This window comes from Strigops habroptila, chromosome 6 (assembly GCF_004027225.2).
Source record: "Strigops habroptila isolate Jane chromosome 6, bStrHab1.2.pri, whole genome shotgun sequence".
In the NCBI taxonomy this organism is placed as follows: domain Eukaryota; kingdom Metazoa; phylum Chordata; class Aves; order Psittaciformes; family Psittacidae; genus Strigops; species Strigops habroptila.
The window spans coordinates 11,741,933-11,765,971 of NC_044282.2; the positions used below are offsets into that span (position 1 = coordinate 11,741,933).

At 39.3% G+C, this 24,039-nt stretch overlaps 1 protein-coding gene across 1 annotated transcript in view; it reads right to left on the reverse strand.

Moving 5' to 3' along the window:
- The window catches only part of RFX6 (regulatory factor X6), a 38,004-nt gene extending 18,371 nt beyond the window's left edge, over nt 1-19,633 (reverse strand). Inside the window, exons 1-5 of the mRNA XM_030490342.1 lie at nt 19,023-19,633; nt 17,405-17,528; nt 15,135-15,196; nt 7,347-7,424; nt 4,144-4,171 (exon numbers count right to left, since the gene is read on the reverse strand). Coding sequence (XP_030346202.1) covers nt 4,144-4,171; nt 7,347-7,424; nt 15,135-15,196; nt 17,405-17,528; nt 19,023-19,633 — 903 coding nt within the window. The remainder of the gene's footprint in view (nt 1-4,143; nt 4,172-7,346; nt 7,425-15,134; nt 15,197-17,404; nt 17,529-19,022) is intronic.
- Nucleotides 19,634-24,039: the final 4,406 nt, after the last annotated feature.

Consider the following 24,039-nt stretch of genomic DNA (forward strand, 5'->3'; position numbering starts at 1 on the left):
TCCTCTACAGTATGGACTGCCATACCCTTATGGAAACCCTAAGTTTTATTTAATATGTATCTTGCTAGCACAAGGATCTAGGGTAGTAGAGATATTATTGCTCTCCCCTGCTCTCTTCGTGCTCTGATAGCACGGCAATAGTGATTTCTGCTGTTTTACTATGGCAACCATTATTTTAGTTTACCATAAAGTTTGATAATATTTTATGGTATGTGATGTGATGGTATGTAGGGTCTATGGACACTTCTGATCTAAGTATTTATTACAAATTGCTTTGTGATTGTGGCAGACTTGACATGAAGCCCCAGTTTCATATATCAATAAGAATGATATTCCTGGACATTTAGTGTTCTCCAGTTATTGCTGAGACACGGTCAGTATTGACCTGGATACAAGTTAAATACCTCCTGAATTATGCTAAATTCTGCTGAGTTTCTTTCAGTTCTTAGAGTTCTTCAGCCTCCTAAACTTCTTTAGCTTGTGACATCTGAAATATTGTAGACACATCTTGTACTAGTGACAGACTGAAAAAATATCTTGAATCATTATTAGATGCTAACCTTTGGAGAGATGGGATTGAAGGGTGAAACAACAAGCTGCCTTCTATATGTGGATACTGACTGTTAAGCAACATATGGTAAATTAGCCCTTATTTAGACTCCTAACTTAATACTTGCACAGAATCTGATTTAGTCTACTTCTCAGTAAAGCTGAGCAATAACGTTCTGTAGTGATACAGTGTTACCATGCTTATATTTATAATGCACACCACATTATGCTCAGTAAGCTCTCAAATGATATAATTTAGATGAAACCCTCATTCTCAAGAGAAGCAATAAAATCTGTATTATGATTCTGTCCTTACTGATGGAACTGTACTTATTCTCATAGAACTGCATTCAAACCCAGAGAAGACTATTTGGCTGAAACCTTTGGTTCCATTTTAGTCCACCCAGTCCTTACATCAAGGCAGTGTGCAGAGCCTTGAGCAGGCCTTCTGCATATACCTGCGGTAAATCCATTACTTCTGTGCAGATTTCCTTTGTACTAGTGAATGGAATTTATGACCATGCACAAGGCATTTGAATGGTGCCTGAAGTGTCCTTTTCCTACCCCTTTGCATACAGTCAGATTTCACTGAGGTGGCAATAGTAGGTATATAGTATAAAAGTGTGCAAAGGGGAGTATTATCCTATAAATGTTGACTTATGAATTAGAGGCCAGTTTGAAGGTAAATTCTCTCAAATACTGCATTCAGAAAACTATAACTGTAACTGACTTATTCACCATATATGTATCTCCCTATATTTATAGGGTGAAATGTCTGCCAAAACAGACAGCAAGGAATGAAAGCATACACTATGTAAACACACTTTGCCCTCACTATCTACTATTCAAATACGTATAAAACTCTAAGTCAAAGAAATTGAAGAAATGTAGAAACATTAGTACTTCTTCCTGTCAATACTTTTGTGGTGTTATAATTGCGTACCGGTACCAGGAGGTTTGTTTTTTCTTTTTTAATAACAGGAGTAATTTTAATGATTTTATTATGTAATTACCCATGAAATATATTAAAAGTTCTAATTAAAAGGATTAGTTCATTTAAAAGAAGGCAGTGATGGGAGTGGGAGGTTTAAGAGAGGGTAATCTGCAACGATTTTACCTTGCTAATGGACTTATATGACTGTGCCTCAGTTCTAGGCTTAATATTTTAACCCACTGCCACTTGCCCTTTCAATTTAATGCCATCTGTTTCTAATGACCATTTAACATTAAGATAATGACAGTAATATTATCTGCCTAATTAACCATGCAGACTCTAATGGTGCACTAACTGGTTTAGATAAAAGAATTTGCTGATATCTCCCCCTACAGAGAGAATACTAGAAAATGTGATAAAACATACCAGAAGTAAACAGTGTCCCTGGCACTCTATAAGTGTTCATTCAAATGCCATTTACTCAGTATATTTAGACAATCAGTGCTTTAACATCTTTCAATGTCTTTATGTTCCTATTGAGAATTACACCTTATGCAATCATTGTAAATCTTTCTAGAATACCTAATTGCGTGTACTTTCAAGCAAATGAATAAGGATATTCATTTGTTCACTTTTACGAAAATATGCTGCCTAATTTCGGTACACTGAGATTGTTAAAAAAGTTTTGACCATGAAAGATGTTTTTGGGTTTTTTTTCTTTTAAGACCTGCCTGAATAATTTCAGACAATGCAGAGCTAGACAATCAAAAACTCGTACTGATGCGCCCTTTCTCACTTATTTCCACCAAATTTTCTCTGATTCTTTTTCTGGGAGGACAAATGTATTGAACTTTGGGAGGACAAATGTATTGAATAGGTTTACGGGACTGTTAGTTCCCAAACAGATGGGCAATGCCACATCAGAGATGGAAGTAAATGTACATTAATTTATGCCAAGGGAACCAAACATTTCCCATCCCAAAACTCTGAAAGAATGAATGCTGTAGTAGTGCTCATGAATTCTTGATTATGCTGGGGATATCCCATGGCATAACACTATCTTTTTTTGATAAGATAGCTGATTACCCGAATGGGGAAAATGCAGCAGATCTAATCTATCTGAACCTCACTAAAATACTTGACGTGATGTCACCATGGGAAATCATTAGTTATGCTGGTGAGAATGGGGATTAGTACAAGAATGTAAAATGTTTAAGAAACTGACTCCAGCTGAAATGCTAACAAGTTGTGTTGACAGGGAAACTACTACAGGTTGAAAAGGGATTGAAGATTTTCAAAGATCAGATTTGGAGCTAATCTCATTGAACATTTCATAGATTAAATTGGCTGATATGAGCTAATGAAATCATCAATAAAGAGGAAGACTAAAAGGTCATGTGGAAAGATCTGGATGGCTTTGAGATAACAGCAATAAAGGGGATGAAAATCAATACAGCAAAGCTACACTTCCAGGGACCAATAAGAATTTCTGCTATCAGCTAGGAGTTGCTTATCTGGAAATGAAAAAGGAGAAAGACTTGCTGTGTATCAGTTGACCACAGAGGGTATATTTAGTCTAGTAAACTAAATGGTGTCAGGAAACATTCCCAGGCAATGCTGGAACAGTATTATGCAGAATGGCTCCTGGCATTCTTTTGGCCCATGCCAATTAACAGTCTCCCAGACAATTCCTAGTAATGCCTCAAAAGTACCCTCATGCTAGGGACTTTTCTCTGTGTCAATGTGGATGAGATGTGCTTGTGTTGTTTTGTAGGTTCAGGAGTTTAATAATGTGCATGCAGGCTATTCCATGCCAGTTGAACTCAGTGTCAAAGCAAAATCCTGGGAGCAATCCTTAACCCTTAATGTACAATAATTCATATTTTTCTAGTATAGATGTAACCAAAATGACAGTGACTCTATCATAGCATACAGAAGTGAAAATGTAGGCTACTTGTGTAGGACAAAAAAAAAACAAACCCCAAAAAACCCACACCAAAAAACCCCAACAAACAAAACCAGAACAAAAAAACCAAACACAGTTCTAGAGTTCATCAGAAGGCATATGTCCAATAGAAACTGGAGACACGCCATTTATGATTCTCTATGATTATTTTTTTCTATGAAGATATTCAAATGGGAACAAGCACAGTGAAAGGCTATAAGGCTGATCAGAGGCGCCTAAGGGTGCTGCTTGTTCCACCTAGCAAGCAAAAGCAGTGAAAAGACATATCACAGGAAAATGTCACAAAAACCAAAAAATAGAGAAAGACAATCCTGACCAGGAGGTATACAATTCTGTTTACTAAAAAAATCCATCTTTTGGCCTCCAATCAGACAAATGAGATTACAAAAAAGCCAAAGTTATGGATGCAAAAAAATGAAGCTAGAGCTTGATCCTTTGCTTAAGAGGGTCTCTTGTGAATCTCTGTGACTATGGGGAACTGGGTCAGAAACAGAACCCGAACCCCAGAAGGTGACTTCCAATCTTATTTTTCTTTGAATATGCAGAGGAGAAAATACCCAGCTCATGAAAAAAAAGATGTTACAGTCTAATCTTCAATGAAAATATTGCTGTAATTTTCAAAGAAATTAAAGCCACGGATCATATAATATTTGAATTATAACAGAAGTGAAAGGAAATAGACTACAACACTTACCTCGTTCTTTAACTTGCTTCCAGAGAACCTTTGAAAATAAACACATTTGATGATTTTTTTCATAAGCAGAACATTTTTAGAGTTTGTAGATATACATGCATATAGAATAGATCAATGAAAAAGATTATCACATTCCTCCAAACGTAGTTACAATAAAAATCACCTTTTTATTTTTTTTTTTTTAACTTCTTCCATTGGTTTGCAAATGCCTGAGGATGTCAGGACATCTACTTCTAAAACATGGTGATTCAGATCATTGACCAAACAGTAAAGTATAAAACAGAGTTTCATTTTTTTCTTTGGATCTTTGCAACTTCATTAATAGCAAAAGGGCAGCATAGGTGCAAGTCCTTAAGGTCTTTACCAGGAAATACAAAATAATCGTTGATACAGCTGAGCAAATTAGAAGTAGAAAAAAAATATGTATTATTTAATCTTCTCAGGAAAACGAAGAAATCATAGTGATTTTCCATTCTTTTTTACCACAGTATTGTTTGGATGCAGGTAAAATGCATTTCTGAGATCAATGATTCATTAACTGATTCATTAACTGGCAGAAATGTATTGCAGTATAGTGAATACCCTATTAAGAGTCCAATTGAAGTCACTGGACTACCAGGCAACTCTTCGTGCAGAAATTAGAAAGCACACTTTTAAAATTATAACTACTAAACTAGACAATGTGTAATCACAGAGATTCTAATGGATCAGTGTAATGATAAATGTTGTTTGATTATTGTTATTTCCTGTTCTGCTAGCTGCCAACTGATAAGATACTACGGGCAACATGAAGTCTTATAATTATTAGTGGCAATATTGTGATTTCATGCTGTTGAGATGGTCTGCTGGCAGGACAGAAAACCAGAGGCTGAGCAGTTGTCCCACCCAGGCCAGGCGCAGGTGCCTGGCAGCTCCCATCATGTGATGACCCAGCATGCATTACCTACAGAATTCCCTTGGTTGTCAATAGATGAGTATGAAAGAAGGCGTCACTCAGTGCATTACAACATGAAGCTAATTAGCTTCATAGCTAATGTATCTGTTACAGACTGTGGATTTCCACATGTGCAGCAAAATGTACACAGAATGTACAGCAAAAACACGAAGCAACATAGACTCAGAGAATCGTAGAATGGTTGAGGTTGGAAAAGGCTTTAGAGATCACCTAGTTCCAACCTCCCTGCCAAGGACAGGGACACATCTGGTAGCATTTCTCCCTCAGAGCCTTAATTGCTAGCTAATGCTACCCTTCACACAGTGCTGTGGATACTAATGATTTTTGGTGTTAGCATGTTAGGTATGCTCCTTTCACAGCGCAAGGCTTGATACTTAAATTAACTGGGAGGTCAAATTTACAGTGGAATTTAAGGATTCAGGCATCTGCAACCCTGCATTTAAGAACTATTGTACTCAGCTCAATTACCTACATCTTAATACACAAATACCAATTTAGTTTGAAATAGCAGTAGAGGTCTATATTTAGGCAACTAAAGTGAGCCTCATTGCCCCTTCTAATCTTTTCACAAGCTGCCATCTAACATGTAAGCCTTGTGGTAAAGGCCTCCATATGCCTATATTTGTGCACGGACATGGTGTGATCTGATACCATTATCAACCCTTATATTTTTCCTGCCTAATTCTCCCCTAGGCTTGATCCAGGAACCATGTGTGTAGCTCACCTACCAGAATAGACATCAAAGGACAGATTTTATGACAGATCATTAAATGCAGCAGCCAGCAACTGGGAGATTCACTCTCAATTTTGAATCCCTACACTGCCTGACCCTTTCCTTACTTAGAAGGTTGTTCTTAACTCCAGGCTACTGCATCATTCTCTTCACACAGAAAAATCCAACCACCGTCTCAGCCCAGACTGTGCAAAATGAGCATTTGGGCTTCTGTTCTAAATAGCTAGAGAGGCAATTTGAGTACTGGACCTGGAAAATTCAATTTCTCATACATGAGAGCACAATTCCTACACAAAGACAAGGTTCCTAACTAGTGAATCTAGTGAGTACTCCTGAAAATCTTAGAGAGTATCTATGCCATCTTTATGTGAGCGTATACTGTTGGAAATGCAGCTGTGAGAAATTTTGCAGTACCTCCACTTTCGTTGTATTCATTGTTGTTAGATTCTGCAAAGACAGATCTTTACATGAAAAGGGCACTGGCTGACATAAAGCTGATGACTAAGAGTGTTTGTATTCCCTTAAACAAAAATAACTGTCTTTTAGTCAATTAAATGAGCAATTTGTTCAAGATATTTCTGTATTATTAAAGAATCTCATCTCACTGTGTACCAGCAACACCTCCACAGCTCTGGATAAACACTGGACAAGGAAATGGCATATTCCAGTCTATTACACCTTAAATTCTGCAGTGGAGAGATCCCTCCTTTTAAGCATCATTGGCAATCAATTTTTACACTTGTCCTATTGTTTGGAAAAAGTCTCTTTGGGTATTACCTAAATCTGCCAGCAGTTGAATTTTCTATATGTAATCACAAACTCATTTATCCCGTTCCTTTCTCAGAGTCCCCACTTAATACATATACACTGCTGTAGACAATGAAAGCAGTCGTTCAAGCCATATGTGAACAGAGACATTTGTTTTACGAACTATTAATCTTTGGCAAACCAACAGGCAGCTATCGTAATGTATTGATCCTGCTAGCTGTCCCTTAAATAAATATAATTAGAGCTTCCTGGGTTAGGTTTAAACTGATATTAGCCAGTCAAAAGACCTGTAAATATTAATCCACATTGAGCCCTCCCTCCTGCCCCACAGGTGTCAGCTTCACACCATTCTACAGACGTTTCATAATGGGAAGTTGTCCTGGGGAAAGAACTCAGAGGGTGTCACACAAGCAAACAATATGATACAAGTGTTCTGAAAATGGTGTTTTGCTGCCTCACACAAAATTGAACAAATCCTCTGCTGTTATAAGTTGTTGCAGCTCTACACTGACTGTTGTGGGGCCATACTGGAAGTCACTACCAAAAGGTCTAGATCAACCTGTTAAAAAAAAAAATCAGTATCTTCAGGGAGCAAACTGCTACTTAAATATAGGAATACAACACACTGAGATATGCAGCAATACTAGTTGTGGTATCAACAAAAATTAGTGTCCTACAGATACCTTCCTAAGGGAAGATTAAAGTTAGACTTTCACTGGCTAAGTCTCAGAAGTTATGTTACTGTACCTGGTTAAGCCTTTTCCAGAATACACAGAGTGGTAGTATGCACTGCTTTCTTTAATGCCAATTCCATAATAGTGATACCTGTGGGGGGGGGGGGAAAGGATTGCTTATGAGTGATATATCAAGAGAATTGTCAAATTGATTTTCAATGCTTTCTGAAAGCTTTTCTTAACGGTGTCTACCAACTCCTTTCACTGACATGAAACAAAATCTGGTCTCATAGAAAACAGTATTGTTATGATTTGATCCAAAATTCAAGGGTAGGATCTTTTTTACATTTAAAACACTTTCTCTCTTACAATAATGTAGCTGGACCAGCAAATCTCCCAGAAACATCTTGCATCTCTTTTTCCCTAATGTGCTTTCTCCCTCATTTTACTTTATTTATTTATTGGCAAGGTGCTGGGTTTGAAAGCTGGATTTTTAAAGGTTTATTTTCTCAGACTTACCACTGTTATATTTAGACAGTTCCACAGAGCACTTCCCAGTTGAAAATAACTCACCAGTGTACCCCATAAATTAGTGTTGAGCCTCCTATGAATAAAAATGCTAACTTATCATTTATTCATTCTTCTCTCAGGTTGTACGCTGACAAACTCTGAATTATTTAGCCACTCAAGCAGTTCTCATCCACATTTGTCTTCTTTGCTGTTCTCCTGGAGATCACTGCTCCCAAATACAGATGGAAGAAGGAAATACGTTTATTGCTCAGGCTCTGCAGTGCTGAGCTCAACACCTTAACCAAAGATACTAAAAAGGGTGGGTTGGTGCTAAGGAAAACAGCTATGCAGTAGATACTTACTGCTTTCCACTGATTTTGCTACAAAAGAATTGACCTTCAGGAGAAGGGCAGGAGAGCAAGCTGGGGGCAGCTCTTTCTTTACCAGTCATAGCAAAGTTTGCTTGAGTTCATCTATCAAAAGTGATAGGCCCTGTCTTAAAAATTCTGCTCAATAGATTTAAAAACTGATTGTGTTAAACCAAATTTGTCTAAGAATGTTATGGACAGTATACTCAGTCAGGTTCATTCGGGTTTTACCGAAGTTAGCTTGAAAACACCATGGCATCTGGTTTAACTGAACTGCTTCAAAGTAATGCTTATAGTTCAAGTACATTGAATTGCACTAATTCCACTGAAACTTCTCAAAAGCTTGAAGAAGTTCACTCTTAAGACACAAAGCCCCCAACAAATAGTCATAGAACACATAAACAAAAGTTTTCAGTTCATCTCTGTTGTTCCTGTTGATGCCTGTTAAAAGAAATTACAATCTTACTGTTTGTTCCTGTATGGGACAGTCACAGATAAGAACAAAACCTTCAAATGCTTATATTTGCAAAGCTGACTAAAGCCATTAGATACAAAAGATATTTAAGAAAATGTTCATTCGGTTGGTATATTTGCTTATTCTAGGTAGCTATGAAAATATCAGCTGAAATAGTCATTCTATTTCTGGACAGTCTGTTGTGTGCATTCAGGATTTTACAGCCCAGAAATGTGAACAGAAAGTGGCTGCTGTTAAATATCATAGCTTTTACTCTTTGCCTGAAACTGATGAGTCAACATAATATCACCAGATCGCAGTGGTACTTGGTGACCCATAGGAAGGCAAATTGTTTCTCCCCTGCTTCTTTACTGTTGATTTTTTTTGCCCATAACTGTATTTCTCTGAGGGATGATGATGTGGTGCACTGACCATTTTTAAATACCCATTAATACCCAGAAGCTCAGACATAGGACCATGTGCTCGTAACAGCTCCCTTTTTAGCCAGGAAAGTCGGAGTGGACTGATCAAAGCAAAGTGACACCTCAAGGTGGTTTAGAATGCCAATGAGACCTTTCATTAAATGCCCTAATGCTAGACTGCTGTCCTCTGGTTCACATATAGTACTGTGTCACCCATGTTGTGAGCTAAAGTCCTGAAGGTTTTCAACCACTGCTTTTGGTTTAGGGGTATTAAACAGAAAGACTTGAGCCAAAGACCCAGATCTGGAAATTCCTAATATTATTCAGAGTTCTAACACAAATGCCACAAGTATTAACATTTTTTCTTCTTTCATGAAAATTAAGCAATTTTACATGTGACACAAGAGGTATTGAAAATATACATGTATGGATTATTTGAATTAATAGCATTTACTTCATCTTGGCATTGCAAAGGTTGTGCACTGAACAGGATGGAAAACAAAACAGAGCTGTGACTGCTGCTGAACAATGTTATCTACACATTTGTCATTAGCCATGTAAGCAAGCAGTCACCTGTATCTCATTCCAACACCCTAAATCTCTTAGTTTTATTCACATGCCTTTTTTAAAATTCTAAAACTAAAACTCCATCCTTTCGCTACAAACTTGGAATGCCCTTCTGCTAAGTTGGAGTGGGCAGAGACAAGGAAAAACATTATTTCTTTACAAAGTTAGGATTCAATATCTAGATTATTCAACATCTAATTCAATATTAACATATTTGGGTTAGAAACAGGAACTGTTGTATGATTTGGATTTTCAGGTTTCCAGTGGTAGACAATACATTTGTTCCTCCTCCAATATATCAGAATTTACTGTTGTGACATTTTGTTATGGAGAATAGGTATTTTCAGTGCTTATTCTGTGTGTATCAAGACATAGCATTTATCATTCTGATTTCCTTCAGCTATTTGCGTAGCTGAATTTTTAGTACTAAAAAGTACAGCTTTCTAGTCATGACTTAGAAGCACTTAAAAAAAAAAGTATAAACAGTACTTTTCAAGCTCTTTCTAGCATACTTTATAGAGTAATAAGTTGTGAAGATTTTTATTGTCTTAGAAGCCAAAGTAATTATCTGAATAACTTATTTTGGGCTCCCTGTTGAGAGTTGAGTACACCCATCCCAGAGACACTGATAACATCCTTAACCTACAACTTCAGGTACCTTTTTTCTGTGTCTTTATATGCATATTTCTATGTGTATGTATAGTATATATGTATTTACTATTTATATTGCTATTATGTAATTAATAAAATGAAACCAGTCATCACAAGGAACTTATTCTCAAATTTTTTAACAAACCTTTTGAAAAACAAGCTGAGCTGCTTTTCCTCTTTTATTTTCAGTGGTTTGTTGTAACATATGTTCCTACACAACTAGTAGCCCTGATTTTAGCATACACTGACACAAATGATAGCTGATAAGGAAATGATATGCTTAAGCTGTTCAGGGACTTGCAATAACTTGTTATCACAGGGCCAGCTGCCATATCAGTTTTATTAACCCACTAAATCACTCCTAATAAATAAGATAATAGTTTTCAGACATGATGGATAAAAGCTAAGATTCATCATTGATCAAAGTCTACAAAGAAATTAAATTGTAACTTGAGCTCAAACAGTCTTCTGTGTATATGGACTGAGCTGTATGTACGTTTCCCAAACAGCTACTCCAGGTAACTCATGTACCATGAAGGTTATAACTGAATTCTAGCAGTGACCACAGTATGTCCAATATTACCTATGCAAAAAGGTGGATTTAGAACCTGCTGCACAGACAACTGTTGCTTATGAAATACTAAGCTAAGAGAGCAGTTTGCAGTATTTATCATGTTGGAGTTTCTTCCACTTAGCAGGAATATAGAAACCTTCCCCTACAATCAGCAATCTGGGGTGATTAGCATGGACATGCAATGATTGAACTTAGTTAACAAAATTGTGCCCAATGTGTTGTACCTTCTTGGCCAAATACTTACATTAGTGTTGTGGTACTGACACTTTTGTACAAACGGGTTGTTGGATGTAAACACAGAGAGAGAGAATCTGGACTCGAACTTCTAGGACCCCTTTTTAAGTCTCTCCTTTGCCCAGAACTGGAGATGACAAATGCTGCTTGGAATCAGAGGAACTAACCTTTGTGTATCCCACACCTAAGAGCAGAATTTCTTACTCAAATCCAATCCATGTTCATGAGAATGCCTGAAAGAGCTTGGCCTTGTTTTGGTGTGGGAGAAAAACTGTTTCTGTCACCTTGAAGATGATGGAAAAGGAACTGATTTTCTTTGATTTCTGAGCACAGCCAGGCTTTATCAATACATTACTGTGTGTGCATGCAGTGCTCAGTAAGGCATTTTATTCCTTGATATATAAGAATAATGATTCCATTGGAGAGGAGTTGTCTTTTTCTTTTCATGCTTTTGCAGCATCTGGTGCAGTAGAGGCCCGGACAATGATCAGAGCACCTAGGCAACGCCATATGAAACATCACTATCAGTGATGATATTACTATTACTGCTCCTACTAACATTATATCAAAATAATGTAGCAACAACAGAAACAAAACAATGTCACTACACTTCCACACTTGAAAAATAGGATTTAACTGCTAGTAAGAAGTGTCTCTTACCAGTCTTAGTAACCCCTACTTTGTTCCACACAGAAACAGCTTACAAAATTTAGAGTTCATGTTGACATAAAAGCAGAGGGTAACTAGTCATTTTCTGAAACTGATGATCAGCCCTTTAAATTGCTTATTAATTTAATTGAAATACCTCTGAAATTAGAGTTATGTTACTAACTGCTACCTGGTGAAAGCAGAAATGAATTTACTTTTCAGTGAGTCTGTGGTTCTGCGGTGAGCATGGTTCACAATATCAGAGATAGAGATATAGATAATCAGAGACCATTATTTATACTGCCACTTCTCTATGACTGTTGGCTGCTGTATTCAGTCTCTGAACTGGAGATATTGTTACTTGTACCTTTTATGAGGTCCTTTTTTTACACAGCAAGAACAATGTAAATGTATCTCAGTGGAAATGAGAATTGAAGAGGACAAGTCTCTGAGGAAAACTCAGATAGAAAAAAAAAAGGGAAAAACAAATGCCAGATGTTCAAACAAAACCTGCTGATGCCTCATCCCTTTTAGGAAATTGTTCAAGAACAGTTAATCCATATGAAAATATGGCACATAATATCACCAAGGTCAATAGAGATATGGGATTTGCTGAAGAAGTGTTGGGCATGAGGCATTTGCATGCTAATAATGTTAAATGTCTTAGAGAAAAAGGGAATATAGTGACACATATTCCAAAACAATTTTGTAGCTAGATTTCCATGTCAAAGACTAGATTTGAAATATATTCCGTTACCTAATAGAGGTTGACTTACTGTGCTTTAAATTATGTGGACACATGATCTGTTTGGAAGTTTAGATCCTGACTGGATCCTGGTTATCAATTGATTAGATATGTCAGATCAAAATTATGATAAGCATTTGGGAGATATTCCCCTTTGTATTATCTCATTCATTATAACTTGAAAGTGGTTCTTCAAATATGTTGGGTTATGAACCTGAGTAAGACTTAACCAACTCATTGCGAAATTAGTAGGTTGTCGAATATTCCTGCACAGATTGTGAGTACCAGGTATCCTAAAACCTTAAACACAACACCAGCAGCAAACGTCCATCTGCAAAGCTAAGTCTACATAAACTTATGCCCATAACAATGGGTGAACTTCACCACAGGTGACAATACATGAAATCCCTCTTTTCTCCTATAAATAACCTTTCTAATAGTAACTTCCCTCAAAATCTCTCTATTCAGTTTCTATAGGTCAGTTACAAAAGAGAAATTAACTTCAGTTCCAGTTTTCCTCTACACAAAGCAGATTGATTTTTTTCAAGACAGAGTACGCAATGAATTACGAATTTGTAAGACTGTGACAGAAACTGTGCAAGAACTGTCCTCAGTTAAAAAAGGAAAAATATTCTATGCAGGCTTTATTTCCTTTTAATTTTATTTTAATTAATAACTGTTTAAAATAAACATTTGAGACATACCCAAGAAATAGAATGTCTTTGTAAAACTTGGCAATTGAAATTCTTCCCCACCTTCATTTATACTGCAACAAAACTTAAAATTCACAAATAACATCTCCTGTGCATTCTTTAGCAAAACTAAGTTGGAATCAACTGGCTATTTCTTATATTTCGAAGGCAGGAAGAAAACCAAGCATAACATGAACCAATCCCCCAGAATTATAAAAGTAAACAATGCATTTCAGATATTTGTTGTATGTTGCAAAACACTTGGGAAAACCATAGCCTTGTAGCTTTTTTTTCTTTTCAGTCTCCTTTCATTTTGAGTTTTGCTTATAAATTACTGAAAGACAATAATAACTTTGTCTTTCAAGGCTGAGTCATTCAAAATAGTTTTCCCAAACAAACAGAGTGTTTGAGTCTCTTCTGCCAGTAATTCTGGTTCTCTATCTTGTTCATTAGCAAAATGCTTTGGTAATTTGCTGGGGTTTAGTTTTGTTTCAGTAAACCATCATCCCTCTGTGCTTTCTTCTATAAGCCAAGGATAGTTTCATGAATCTTATTGAGTAAGTACATACGAATAATTTTAAGCATGAGAAAAATCCTAGGGCTACTCACATATTTAAAGGCATGCATCTCCTAAAATATTGGCATTAATAATAAATGTTCAATTTCTGTGTTTACAGATAATAATTTCTGTGTTTACAGATAGATAATATCTATCTTAATTTGCTCCTCATAGAAATACCTTATTTTTTTGAGAACTTATTTTAAAATCAATAGAAATGCACAGATAAGGATCTGGTCTAAATGTTATTTGGGATTGAAAACCATTAAGTTTTTGGAGGTTACTTTAAAAGAACAAAATTATTTAATTAGCCCTATTTTATGTTGAATGGTACCAGCACATTATTTAGGTTTAAATATTTTTCTTAAACTGGGTATTAACAAACACTAAACTAACATTTTAAAGCACAACACTCAGAAAAGCTCAGAGTCAGGCTTGGTTTCAGGCAATACAGAGAACTGTTATATTTGTGACTCCCCAAACAGGGACAGAAGTTTTCTTAGAATTGCCTAACTCATAGCTTGACTCTAGCAACACCCTAGAGCATTATTTTGACTTCTCTACATTCCTTATGTCAACACACTACACATTTTTTCCATTTCCTTAGAAGTAACATTCCCCTGTTAAAAAACAAAATTAGACTGGGGACAATTCGTCAGGCCTTCCTCAACAGTCTCGATATCAGGACATAGGAGGGCGGTTGGATGTAAGTGGCTATCTTGTTACCACTGTTCACCACTGGTTTACACTGACTTTGTCATGACCAAAAGCATAATGTCAGAAGTAACACAAATATCACCACAGGTGATATATAGTTATCTGTGATCTATTCCTACAGCCTAATATTCCATAGATCAAATATACAAATTAACCATTTACATTATTTATGAAACGACTGCACTATAGGTGTGTACTTTTCAGTTTTTATGAATTACCCACAACAAAGACCAGATGTATTCTTTCTCCTCAATTTAATGCGATGGTTTTTTCTAGGGTCTTTAATCCATATAGTTATGTAAGGAACAGAAAGAAAGTTGTTAGATTTGCAAAAGGCAAAGAAAACCATAGTTAAATTTCACATTATTTGTAACAAGATGAGCAGCTGTAACCAAGATATATGTATTATATAATTAATTTATATATAAAGTTCTACATATATTTGCAAGAAATGCACGGGTCTCTAAGTATAATGACAAGGTTTAGAAGCTTAATCAGTTTAATTTTAGAAATTATGCCTGAAGTAGTGTTTTCAAAACTCAAACTCTCTATCAGTTTCATCATGTACATTGAACGTTATCACTTGCAGCTTGTCATCTGACTAAAACCCCCATGCCCATTAGCATAGATTATACTAATTATATATAGTGGAGACGTGGAAATACATGTCATTCTATGAATGAGTTCTGTTAGTGGATACACAGATAAAGCGCGCCTTACTTTGAATGGCCTCTTGTTCCAAGCCGCCTTGTGGTAAGGAGAGGGAATTTCTGGCGAATGGTCTGAAGAGAAAAAAACAGTGTTAATTTCCAGCACTGGTATGCTTTCTTAGCAATCTGTTCATAGAAGAATCGTAGTGTTAAGATATGCTGTAATGTAATCCATGAATAAATATTAACGACACATCACAACAAAAACAAGCATGCAATGCTACAGGCTTGGGGAAGAGTGGCTGGAAAGCTGCTCAGCAGAAAAGGACCTGGGGGTACTGACTAACAGAGCTGAACATGAGCCAGCTTGTGCCCAGGCAGCCAAGAAGGCCAGCAGCATCCTGGCCTGTATCAGCAATAACGTAGCCAGCAGGGCCAGGGCAGTGATCATCCCCCTGTACTCAGCACTGGTGGGGCTGCACCTCAAACCCTGTGTTCAGTTCTGGGCCCTTCACTACAAGAAAGACATTGAGGTGCTGGAACGGGGCCAGAGAAGGGCAACGGAGCTGGTGAAGGGTCTGGAGAATAAGTTTTATGAGGAACAGCTGAGGGAACTGGAGGATTTAGCTGGGAGAACGCTCAGGGGGGACCTTATCACTCTCTACAACTACCTGAAAGGAGGTTGTAGTGAGGTGGGGGTCGGTCTCCTCTCCCAAGTGACAGGACAAGAGGTAATGGCTTCAAGCTGTGCCAGGGGAAGTTTAGACTGGATATTAGGAAAAATGCCTCCACCAAAAGCGTGCTCAGGCATTGGAACAGGCTGCCCAGGGCAGTGTTGGAACCACCGTCCCTGGTAGTGTTCAAAAATTGTGTAGATACCCTCAGTGATATGGTTTAGTGGTGGACTTGGCAGTCCTAGGGTACTGGTTGGACTTGGTGGTCTTAAAGGTCTTTTCCAACCTAGCTGTTTCTATGATTCTATGTTTTTACACTGCAGATGTCCTTCCATCCTTTGTCCCTCTTGTCATATATGTCCAATCTCCCCACCCATAAACTCTTTCCCACCCTTCTCACCTGTTCTTCCCTTCTGTTTTCACTTCTACGGTTTAAAATCTAGTTTTCTTCACCAGGATCCTGCTTCATTCAGGTCCCTAACGTGCAACTGTACCTTTTGCTTCAGAGATCTAAACAGAACCAGGGAAAGGTCTGCCCTCTAGCTATTCTGTTTACAGTCAAACAACTAAAAATAAATTTATTTTTTATTTGAAATGTGTGATCTGAAGGTTAAAGCAAGCAAATATTTGCTTCTTGTGTGTCATCCACTATCAAATTGTTGAGCAGTCTTAAACTTATTTATGCCCACTGAAACCCTATGAAAGTTTCTGTTAGCTCTATGCTGCACATAAAGAATTCATGTTATGTGATTTAATCCAAATCAAGCAAAACGTTCTGCCACTGGAGTCCTAAGGTTGAGATTAGTATCCTAAAAACATCCTACTCTTCCTGTGAAGAATGATACTTTAGGCAAAAGGTTTAGTAAGTGAAAAAGTAATTCAATAATAGAGGTAGACGTAATAGATATATCTAACAGACAGATTACCGTCATAACAATGTTTATATGGAAAGCCATTGTCTTCCTCATACTGAAACTGTAATGAAAATTAGACATTTTCTCAGTATATCCATTTCAAGAGGAAAAAATTGGTAAATGAACATTTTATGAACTGGATTTAAAACCCATTATTATTATTTAATTAAATTAATGCATTTTGCTATGTATGAACAATGACTAGATCAGTAGTGTTTAAAAAAAGATGATCTTTGAAGCATTTTTGGTTTCCTGTTTCACTAACTACTGAGGATTTAATTTGGAGAGTTCACATCTCCCTTTCATTAAATGATTTTAGGATTAATTGTAGAGAAAGGTAGAAAAGAGGACGAATCAACAGTTTTCCATTCAGGAGCTCTCCGTGTTATTAATTTTTATTCCTCCTATTGTATTGCTTCTTGCATCACATCTCACTTTTCACTGCCTTTAGTATAATTAAAAGTGTCCTCCATGTCAGATCTGGGTCTGTGGAAATAACCCTATTAACATCATCATCAAAAAGGAAAACAAAAATCTCTCTGAGAGAATGTCTTTGTATGAAATAGCAATAAATGAAAGGGAATCTCAGTTTCCTAAATCTAACGTCACAAAATCCTGTAGTATGAAACAATGTAGTCTGATTCCATGCGTGTAGATAACGTGAATTTGAGAGGAATTTTGACACAGGTATACTAAATTGTGATTCCATCAAAGAATTAATCCAATAAATTATGAAGGCATTTACTCTTTACCTTCCCAAAAGTTGCAGCACAGGCAGGTTCCAACTTCTCTTTTCTGCAGAAGTCTAAATAATGTGCATATAGGATGCATCTTGGTAAACAAACTCCTTCACAGACAATGTAGTTTTCTTCCAGCCTGTACAGAGAAAGAAACTGCAGAATAAGAAGCAACATTCCATGTCTCCTGATCTTATTTTCCTTCTGGTTCTTTGTACTGCCCGCTTCTTTTTTAATTTTACTGAAAAATTCCATGAGAGCATGCAAATAGGTTTCTCCTGAACAAGATAGGTATCACAGACTGGCTGCACACTTGGCGCTCAGGTTAGTTGCAGAATATGGAAAACCTGGGGCCAGGCCCCTCTTCTTAATGAGTCTTTTTCAACGTTTGAACTTTTTACTTTGTAGAAATAATTAAATGATCATCATCTAAGGGCCAGCCCGGCTCTGAAAATAAGAGTAGACTACGAAAGATTTAAGTCTGTCCTTTGAATAGAGCGGGGGCTTGGATTGCATCTTCTGCCCCACTGTATTTTTAACATCTGTGCTAACATATCTTCTTCTCCTACTTTTGCTTTTTAATTTCTATACTGGACCTGAAGCCATTTCTTGACCAAACCATACCGAAAAGCAAAGAACTGGCTTTTTCTCAAAGGGGTGCCTTTTTTATGTAGCTTCCCAATCAATTTGCAGAATAGAAGTGCCTAGTGATGGTCACTAAAGTATAACTTTAAAAACTGAAGTAAAACAGTCTGTCTTCACTTGAACTGAACTCTTGGTAACAGCTGGGTATTTCTCTGTGGTCCTGTTTCTTTATCAGTTTACGCTATTTGCTACTCCTGGGATGACGTGCAGACTATTTCTTTCTCAAATTTCACAAATCTGTAAGAAAATACTGTGTAGTAAATGCTGCTCACTGAATAATTTTGCACTGACTCACCAGACTCAAATCCTTACAATTTATGCTCTAAATCAGATGTAAACTAGACTAAGAAACTGAGTAATTTGGGTTTCTCTCATTTCTCAGTTAGAAGGAAAAGAAAAAATAAATCTAGATGTACAGCCTGTATTTGGTAACTAAATTCCATTTAATTCAACACCATTCCTTCCTAATTTCAAATGTGCTTTAATAGAAACATTTATCAGTTAATGTCCACAGAATTTTATCTGCTATTTGGTTATTTTTTTGCCCAGATTAAATGAAGTTAGAGATTCCATGGATGGTAGATTATGATCTTAAAGAAATACATTATAGAACAGTGAAAATCTAACAGCCATAGCCTTAAAGGATAATGAAAACATTCATTCACAAAAGTAATTCTTAAGTAATGCTTCATTTCTACGTTTTGTTTTTTTTTTTTTTTTTTGATACGTTTCATTGATAGCCACATACTGTTAGAATCTGTTGGAGATTTTGGTTACCTGATAAACCTCTGCTAGAAATTTGGGGGTGGATGTCCTTAATTGTAGACGAGGCTTACCCGAAAAAAACCCACCACTAACCAAACATCACCCCACAAACCCATAGATTATTCCTAAAAGATCTGTGAGGTGCAGCCCTCCGTGCTGACTCGGCTTTTACTAGAAGGTCCCCCCGGGGCAGGGCGGCAGCGGCTCGCCTGGACAGCCCTACCACTGCAGGGTGAGCTGCGTCTGCTTCTTCTTGTCCTTCATGATCTGCGCGACGCTCCTCTTCGCAGACGGGCACTGGTCCGCAGCTTTCAGTGCGCCGTCGCGAGTGTCTGCATCCTCTTCTTCCGAGGACAGGGCTTCGCTGTTAAAGCGTGTTTCTGAGCGCCGGCGGGAGAACAAGAAGAGAAACCCAAGAGCATCGTTACGGTCCGGCAGCAGCCGCCTCCTCCCGACGCGGCTGCGGCGCCGCAGGCGCCCGTTTAACCGGCCGCCCTGCCCGCCGCTGCCGGAGGGGCCGGGCCGCCCGAGGCAGGACCCCGAGCAGCACCGACAGTTCGAGCGCCCGCCCGCCGCTACTCGCCCGGGCTGCCCGCACCCGCCCTGCCCGCAGGCTGCGACGAGCGCGCTGCCGGCACCCCGGCTCGTACCTGCCTTGATGCCGGCGGGCAGCGCCGGCTTCGGGAGCCCCCTCTCGGCGCCCGCCGCGGCACACAACCCCTCCTCGGCGTAGGGCAGCAAGTCCTCGTAGCAGTCCTCCTGCGCGGCGGAGGGCACGGCCTGCGCGACAGGGAGGTGCAGGAAGGCGTCCTCTTGCTCGGGTCCCTTGGCCATGCTCCTCACCGCCGCCTGCTCAGCCCCATGGACGGCGGGACGGGACGAGGCAATGGCAGCCTTAGGGAGCAGGGGGCTGCTCCTGAGCGGGCAGAGGCGGCCCGCGGGCGCCACTCCCTCCTCACGGCTGCTCCCCCGTGCCGGCAGAGAGGGCTCCGCCTGGGATGGGGTCGCTGACGGGCGGCAGTGGGGAGCTCTGCCCGTCCCTGCCTCCCGTCTCCCCGCCCGCCCTGGTGCTCAGTCGGGCTGGTCGCACCTGACCGGGAGGGGACGGGGCATGGCTGGAGGCTCGAGAGGTTCAGGAGAACCTGCTCGGAGCGGATCTACTGGGAACTTAATGATTAACTCCCGCCAGCGGTGGCTCCCGCTTGTGTGAGGGTGCAGCTCTTGGCCTGCCGCCCCGTCGCAGCAAAGACAAGGGGGCGCCGCCGGGGCTCCTCGCACCTCTTCAGAGCAGAGGGTGGCTGCAGGGACTCCCGTCATCCACTCCCGGTGAGAGCAAGGAGTACCGATGGGCATTTCCAGGGATGAGGCAGCCGCAGCTTCTGTGGGCAACCTGTTCCAGTGTCTCACCACCCTCACAGTGAAGAAGTTTTTCCTAGTATCTAATTTAAATCTACCCTCTTTCAATTTAAAGCCATTACCTCTTATCCTATCCCTCCATGCCTCTCTAAAAAGTCCCCCTCCAGATTTCTTGTAGGCCCCCTTTAGGTACTGGAAGCTCCTTTAAGGTATCCCCGGAGCCTTTTCTTCTCCACGCTGAACAAGCTCAACTCAGCCTATCTCCATAGGAGAGGTGCTCCAGCCCTCTGATCAACTTAATGGCCCTTCTCTGGACTCACCCTCTTGTGTTGGGGGCCTCAGAGCTGGATGCAGTACTCCAGGTGGGGTCTCACCAGAGCAGAGTAGAGGGTCAGAATCATCTCCTTTGACCTGCTGGTCACGCTCCTTTTGATGCAGCCCAGGATACAGTTGGCTTTTTCAGCTGTGAGCGCACACTGCCAGCTCATGTTGAGCTTCCCATCAACTGGCACCCCCTGGATCTTTCTCCTCAGGGCTGCTTCCAATCCAGCCTCTGCTCAGCCTGTATTTGTGCTTGGTATTGCCTCAAGTTCTTAGCATAATCAGTTCTTAGCATAACTCAGTAAGAGACTTCAGCTTCTGCTTTCAATGGCTTTGTTTTGAGGTAAAATCACATTTGACCCTCTGACTTTTCTGTGACTTTTGGCTGACCTGAGTGCTTCAGAATTTGGCTCACTAGGATCAGTATTTCTACAGTATAATAAAACTTCCCAGCTACTAATCCTTGTGTTGGACTTTTGTGAGCAAGATCCAATGTCTTTTTGGTAGTAGGGACCTAAATGTAGTTATTTCTTAAGACCAGGATTTTCCTTTGCTGTGACATTAGAATATCCTCAGTGATGCTAATGAATTCTAACTATCATCAACACAGGCATTAACTGAATGAGGAGTCCAGCCCAGGGACCAGCTAGTTTCCACCCTGCGATTACAGACAGGTATCACTATACCTGTATGATCCAAAAATAATTTCTCTAGCTTGTTCTTATAGATGTCCAGTGATGGAGGATCACGTCATGCCCAGATCATCTGTCAGTGAAAAATTTGTATTAGTGTCAAACGATCTCCCTTCACCTTGTGTCCATTGCTTCTTTTTTCTATCTATATAAGAACATGATTACTCCTGTTCTATTTTTGTCACTTCTTCAGTATTTGAGGATTGTTAGCATGTCTCTTTTCTGGCTTTCTGTCATTTCATTACCAAAACCAAACCAGTACAATTAAATGTACTGTACCAATTTCTCATATCTCCTCATGTCTTCCAGTGTTTCTCCTGACTCTCAACTCTTTTTAATTTATGTTTGTTCTTTACTTGAAGTTCTTTCTGCCCTCTTTTGTCACCATGGAAGATTTCCATTCTTCAGAGGATACCTCCTCAGCAGTCACCACGTCATGCTTTGCTGTCAGGGAGTTCTCAGAGTAGTTTTAATTGCCGTATTTCTGGTACCTGCATAGTACATCTGTAGTATTTTACTGGCACAACGATACTCCCAACATGAACTGTCAAGCCTAGCCAAAAAGCCCAGAGGGTTGTCCATAGGCTTGCAGTCTCAAGTAATTTTCTCTGCCACTTTGCAATTTTCTTTATAAATTCCTTAAAAATCACGACACCTTCCCACTCTTGGAACTAAAACAATTGCCTTAGCTTTGGTTTTCATCTTCTACCTTAATTATTTCATCACTCATTACCTGCTTTCAGACTATTCCTGCTTCCATCCAGTTCCAACCATTCTCTTTGTACCATGTTGCTTCCATTTACAAGTCCATTTAGCAGTCTGTTAAGCCATACTTCAACTCTGCCTTTAGTGGCACCTTTGCTATTATTTTTGTTCATCTGCCTGACTTCCCTAGAGCCTTTCCCTCATTAATGCATTCTGAAGCACCATAAGCAAGTTATCATGAGCTTAAATGTGACAACTTGTTACACCTGCCTATTGAAGGTGTTGATTCAAGGCAACTGAAAAGGTATCTTGCAAAATAACTAGCACACTGTGTACTATTCTTTTTACCTCAGGGAGTTAATTCCTGGTTTTCTGTTGTTTGATGTAATCTCAAAAGCATCCATCCTGATGAAAAGGTCATATTTCATATAAACAAAACATATGCTTTCATTATCATCTAGCATTCTTAATTTGTACTCTCTTCGAAGGCAAGTATCATAAGTGCTTTGAGTCCTGAGCACAGACATCTGAGCTGCAAACTCAAATTTCTCGAAATGGATTCCATGCTAGAAACAAATCTTCAGCATCTAACTCAAGTTTTAAGCCAATAGTCCATCTATAGCCTCAATGTAGTTAGAAGAATAGACTCTTGGACTAATCCTCCTGCAGCAGAGACTGCTTTTCTCCCTGCACTCTGTGCGAATCAGCTCAGCAGCATCTAACAAATAAGGCAGCAGATGAGGAGAATACCCCTGCACTTCAGGTGATTACAGGTATATGTTCTGTAGGTGTTTTAGGAGTCAAAGCAGTAATTTTAGAGCAAGATATTTCATATTTTGCCTAAAAAATATATATTTAAGCTAGTAATGTCATAAGAAAGATAAGCCTTTCCCAAAGGCTAAATCTGATTCTCATCTGTGTCTCAAAACTTGTCATAGCTGAGAAGAGGTAGTTTCCCTGGAAGCTGGGAACACAGCTCTCATCCTGTATCAGTCAGAAGGCTGGTTTCTGCTGAGCAGTGCCTTAAACATGGGGCTGGGAAAAACTTCCACCATTTCCTGGCACTAGAATCAAACAGTGCAATGCTGAACTGTTTGGAGAAGAGGCCAGGGGAGGCTCAGGGTGGTTCATGTTGGCCTGGGATATAATTTTCTTTTTGTCATCATTAACTCCACATTTGAGCTGTTGGTGACTTTATTGTTTGGTACAGACTGCAGAATAAAGTGAGCCAGAGGGCACTGGGACCTCCTTCTCCTCTCTCCCATTCCTGGGATTAAAAGACTATCCCCGCACAACACCTCTCCTTCATTCAATCATTTTTTGGGATCTACAAACCCGCTCTGAGCAGCAACTCTGTGTGCTCCTGCTCTTTGCTGTAGCAAAGGAAGGGCACCAAAAGCTACGGCAGGTGACAATCCTACCCCATGTTTAAGCTCTCTGCTGCTGGAGTGGGCTGTCCACCTAAGAGGTATGATCTCAGCTTTTGGGAGACAAAAGGGAGGGAACTGATGCAGAGCTGGGCTAGCTGGAGCCAGAAGTACCACAGACATGACAGCAGTGCTGGGGCCTAGAAATATTTATTATCATTTTGTGATGTGTCCATTGAGAATTATGATGCTATCAATATTGCTCATTACTGAGTGAAATCAAAATTATAAAGTAGAACTCTTAAATAGTATATCCACATATATCTGTTTCTTTATGATCTTCCTATTCAAAAATTGTATATATGTGTGTGTGTGTATATATATATACTTAACCGCAATCATGGCCAAGAGAGGTGGTGGGTGCCCCACCCATACAAACATTCAAAGTCAGATTGGATGGGGCTCTGAGTTACCTGATCTAGTTGAAGTTATTCTTGCTCATTGCAGGAAGGTTGAACTAGGGGAGCTTTAAAGGTCCCTTCCAACCCAAACCATTCTGCAATTCTATGATATGTCCCTGAAGCATGGGATCCCTCTTTTCTAACTTCTCAGAGTTAGTTTTCTGAGTCTGATCTGGTCACTTCAAGTCTCTCTTTATAGAGAAAGGTGTCTCCCTGGAATAATGCATACCGGGCACATTACGCACTGAAACGAATCATCCTCTCACAAATCCGTTTCCTTCCTTGTCTGTACTGAGAGCCTAGGAAGTCTCCCTTAGTTTTAGGTGAATTTGGTAATG